This window comes from Tupaia chinensis, unplaced genomic scaffold (assembly GCF_000334495.1).
Source record: "Tupaia chinensis unplaced genomic scaffold, TupChi_1.0 Scaffold000612_1, whole genome shotgun sequence".
NCBI classification, from domain to species: domain Eukaryota; kingdom Metazoa; phylum Chordata; class Mammalia; order Scandentia; family Tupaiidae; genus Tupaia; species Tupaia belangeri.
The window spans coordinates 3,802,699-3,807,302 of NW_006160131.1; the positions used below are offsets into that span (position 1 = coordinate 3,802,699).

Here is a 4,604-nt window from a genome sequence, read left to right on the forward strand (position 1 = left end):
AGCAAGCATAGGTGTCGTTCTAAAAGTGTGCACGGGACACTTCTCCTTACATCCTTTTAACGCGACGGTGCCCGGGGCAGAGTGCAGCCTAGCAGTCCGCACAGCACCCCGTGGGCCCAGCAGGCTGAGAGGTAGAAGGTCCTGCATCTCAACGCCCGGCCCTGCACGCACCGCCTTCTCTCAGGAGTCGACCCCTCTCCCAACTTCTGTGGTGATCATTTCTTTGCTCTTTTTCATGGTTTTACCACCTGTATACATTTTTTCTTGCTTTTGAGTTGACTTAGAATTTAACCTGAAAACGTGAATTTGGCTTTAACACTGAGTGGGACATTTCTCCATGACTCTTGCCAACATTTTGAGTTTGAGGCAGGAGTTTTGTTCTGTATTTTTTTAGAGAGATTTTTGCTATAGGGTGTGTGCACTTGCCAGAGACAAGAGAGAAAGAGAGAAAGATTGAGAAATCACCCTCCAGGGTGACGGCCATGCCACAATCCCTTGTCCTCCATTCTCTTGCGATTTTTGGGCATGCACGCACACACATGTAGTGTGACTTTGAAGCCGCCAGGTCCAGGACTCTAACTGTACTCAGCTATGTGGGAGTCCAGCGCCTTAACCTCTACACTACCTGCTGGCCCCTGAGGCAGGAGTTTCGGAAGGGAAGCCTGCTGCTTGCCCATCAAGTGCTTTCACCAGATGAGACACTGCAGGCCCTTGGCGCATCAGCTCACTGACCGGCTGCTCAGGCCTTGAGCTGGTGGGCACACCTGTTCTACTGGTGAGCTGGGAGCTGTGGTCCAGTTCTGCATCTGGTGGGCACACCTGTTCTACTGGTGAGCTGCTCATGACTAACAAGTCTCGTAACCACATTATATTGTTCATTTCAACTTTAGTTTTAGGCTTCTGATGAGATCGCATGCTCTCTAGAATCTCCAGGAAAGTGAACCACACTCTCTCGGTACTTCGTTTTCTGAGATCAGGTGTGTGAGTGCTGCTTTAATGAAGTGCCGGAGCCGAGGTGGCTTGTAAGCAGCAGACAGGTACATCTCACGGGTGTCCAGGCTGGGAGTCTGAGACGGGCCTCTGCGTCATCAGGCTCGGCCCCCTTCCAGCCTGCAGGCTGCCGTTGCGTCTCCCATAGTGGAAGGAGGACTAGCCCATGAGCTCTCTGGGCACAGCTCCCACTCGTGAGGACGCCACCCCTGTGACTTAATCACCTCCCAGAGGCCTCAGCTCCACACACTGTCACCTTGGGGGTTAGTTCCACACTAAATTCTGAAGGGAAATAAGTAGAACCTGCCCACGTGCTTGTGGTAGCATTTGAATATTTTATCCTCTGAGGACAATGCAGTTTGAGCCTGGATGAGCCGTTTCCCAAACTCTTCCAATGTGATGTGCTCCCTGTCATCGTCTTCCTCGTTACCCTACCCCGGTGGGTTGAGCACAGATGGTAAATTGTGACTACTTTTCACTGTACTTGAGAAAGAATTTGGGAGTGCATTTTAACCCTACAGGAGCTTGGAACCAGTTTGTTTCTTGGCTGTGTTTGCTTTTTTTTAAGAATTATTTTATTTAACTGTATTTATTTATTTGACCAGAGAGGGACAGAGTGAGAGAGAGAGAAAGAGAGGGAGAGAGAAGAGAGAAAGCGAGAGAGCAAGGCACCAGCTCCAGAACTCGAACCATGGTTGGTCATGTGGGAGTCCAGCACCCTTAACCACCATGCCACCTGCTGGCCCCCCCTTTTTTTTAAATAAATCATTATTTTATTTAACTTTATTTTATTTTTTAATTTGACTAGAGAAGGCCAGAGTGAGAGGGAGAGAGAGAGAGAAAGCGAGAACTGACTTCCCTGCCAGCTTTGACATGCGTGAGGTGTGTTGCAGCCGCCGGGCACAGCCGAAGGCCACACTGAGTTCCTGCCGGCCCCGCCGCGTTACACAGTGACCAGGGCACTGCTGGAACTGCCTCCTGCCCCAGCTATTCAGAGGATAAACATTGAAGGAAATGCAGCCCCACCCAGGCTCCTGCTCTGACGGTGTCACTAAGGTCCTCACTCTCCACGTGGCATCAATTTCTCTCCTCCCGTGTTACCACTCGTGCCTCGTCTCTGGGATGGTCCACTTAGTTTCGTTTGATTCTTTTACACAAGGCTGAGGTGACAATGGATGAGACTGTGGATTAGAAATAACAGGTAGTGGCTGTTGTGAGTTGCCCCTCCAAAGTGAAAGCGAAAATGCAGTGGCTTGAGCCGTGTGTGCCAAGTGGATTGCCCTTAACGGAGTCCCTGAAAGGGCTGGAGCTCTAGCTGCTGGACAGCTTTAAAATGTCACATGATACGTGTTGGGGCTAAAGGTGACTCTCCAAGGAACTAAATGACGTGTTTGTCTCTAAGATCAGGGATGTTGGAAGCTGGTGTAGACAGAATCATTTCTCAGGTGGTGGACCCGAAACTGAACCACATCTTCAGGCCACAGATAGAACGGGCAATTCACGACTTCCTGGCAGCCAAGAAGAAAGAAGCCGTGCCTGCACCCCCTCCAGAGCCTGACAGCCAAGACCCTCCAGCTCCGTCCCAGGACACGTCCTAAGGTCCGCCACCCCACCTTCTGTCCAGGAGCAGTCCCCTCCGGCTCATAGACACGGGACACGGGTAGACAGGGACTAGCCAAAGTTGGGATCATCGTCCATAGCTCTTTAGATGAGTCTTTACTGCAGGTGGATTTCACTACTGGTAGGAGGCATTTTTTACTAAGAACAAAAGAAAGGACAGTGCTTTCCTGCGTCAGGGAGCGAGTGGTTTTTTGTGTTACCCAAGCTATACATTAAGCTGAGTAGATACTTCAGTAAGAACCGACAGGGATGATTGGTGTGCACAAGGGAAATTCAAATGAAAGTCTTATTTTTCTGAAGATCTTATTTTTCTGCCCTGGACACGTGTTAACCTGGGCTTGCAGTTTTAACGTAAATCCAACGGTACCATCTGAAGTGGTGTCCTATGTGGAATTCGGAATCTGCTTTGAGCCTCGCTGCATTTCTGGGTACTTCAGTTGACCACTCTTCATTCCAGTGGGATTTTTTGTTACAAACAGTGCCCCTCCTTTTTTCCTCCAATTTGCCAGAGGGTACATGTGCTCACCAGAGAGAGAGAGAAAGCACCCCCAGGGGAGTGGCGATGCCGTAATCCGTTCTCCATCTCACCTTTCAGGATTTGGGGACATGTGCACACACACACCTGGCATGTTTTTCAAGTCACTGGGCCCAAGACTCAAACTGTGCAGTTGTCCATGTGGGATCTGGCTGCCCTAACCACCACTCCACCAGCTAGCCTCAAACACTCCCATTTTAATTACATTTGGGATTAAACTTAATTGTAAAGATCAGCAGTAGATGAACAAAAGAATGCTTTTATAGGTTTTAGGTGACAGTAACAGTGCTCTGCCAGTCAGCAGTAGACTCTGGTAGCTGTTGGTGACTTTTGGGATGTGTCTTCTCTGTTGTGCTAGCGTGGTATTCTCTTTTTAAGACTCTTTAAGATGTCTGTTATTCTTAATAAATCAGGTACCTTGGGTGAATTCACTGGGCTATTTCAAACATCAATGAGTGAACGATGCCAGAGCGTCAGGCTTATGTGGGACTCTCACAGAGAGGAGTTATCTTTTGGTGCCCCAGCTGGGAGAAGGCCATGAGGTTATTATAGATCGTCAGCATTCATTTCAGGTCTTCCTAGGTTTAATTATAATTCTTTAAGAACATAAAGTTAGCGAATATAGTTTCTTATGAAAAGGTAGCACCTTGATATGATTATCTTTTCTTTTTAGAATTTAACTGACACCTTTTGAAAGTGCCATTTAATTAATGGTGAAGAGATGGATTCAGTTACTTAGGAGAACAACTTCAGAATGAAGATAGTTCAAGGTGGTCACTCACTTCAAGATTCCAGCCTTGACTGTGGGGTGTGTCCAGACTGAACAAGGAACAAGTCAGGCAGTGGGCAAGTTGCCCGCATGTGCTCCCTGGACAGGGCTGCCATTTGCCCAGCCTGTCTAAGGGTTGGGACTCTGTCAATGACACTACAGAGATAAAAAGAAACACTACAGCTACTGGGTTGTCCTGAAACAACTTGCATACGTGAACATGGAGACTGCACATGGATCGAGGGTTGTGCTCTGGGGTGAACAGACGCTGCAATGAAAGAGCACACCCGACCCAAAGACAGTTTCAAGGTTTGCCTAGTAAGGGCACAAAACATGGAACTTGAGGATGGTGGGGAAGCTCAGACATTAGGTGCAAGGAAGCCTTCGCAGGCTTTCTGTCCGGGGCTTCCTCCTGTCCTACAAGGCCTAGTGAATCTTGGGTATGTTTATTTTATTCTCATGTTTGGTTTTCATGGTTTTTTGTTTGTTTGTTTGTTTTTTTAAGAAAAGTGAATGGCAAATAAATGGTTTAGGTTTTATAATAAAATTATTTGATACTCTGAAGCGTCAAAGGGATCTTAGACTCCAGGTCTGTGAAGGGTAACCTTTCTTTTCTGCCTGTATGCAATGTCTGTTCACTACACATGAGTTAATAACAGTGAAGAATCGGTCGCTATAACATGGAACCGC

General features: G+C 47.8%; 1 protein-coding gene and 1 long non-coding RNA gene across 2 annotated transcripts in view; both read left to right on the forward strand.

The window, feature by feature from the left end:
• Positions 1 to 137, forward strand: part of LOC114009741 (uncharacterized) — a 4,277-nt gene extending 4,140 nt beyond the window's left edge. The window contains exon 2 of the long non-coding RNA XR_003551129.1: positions 12 to 137. This is a non-coding gene — a long non-coding RNA (uncharacterized LOC114009741). The remainder of the gene's footprint in view (positions 1 to 11) is intronic.
• BOD1 (biorientation of chromosomes in cell division 1) overlaps positions 1 to 4,229 on the forward strand; it is a gene marked incomplete at its 5' end in the record, with an annotated part of 12,733 nt that extends 8,504 nt beyond the window's left edge. Inside the window, 2 exons of the mRNA XM_006158943.3 lie at positions 2,393 to 2,589; positions 3,819 to 4,229. Coding sequence (XP_006159005.1) covers positions 2,393 to 2,588 — 196 coding nt within the window. The remainder of the gene's footprint in view (positions 1 to 2,392; positions 2,590 to 3,818) is intronic.
• Positions 4,230 to 4,604: the final 375 nt, after the last annotated feature.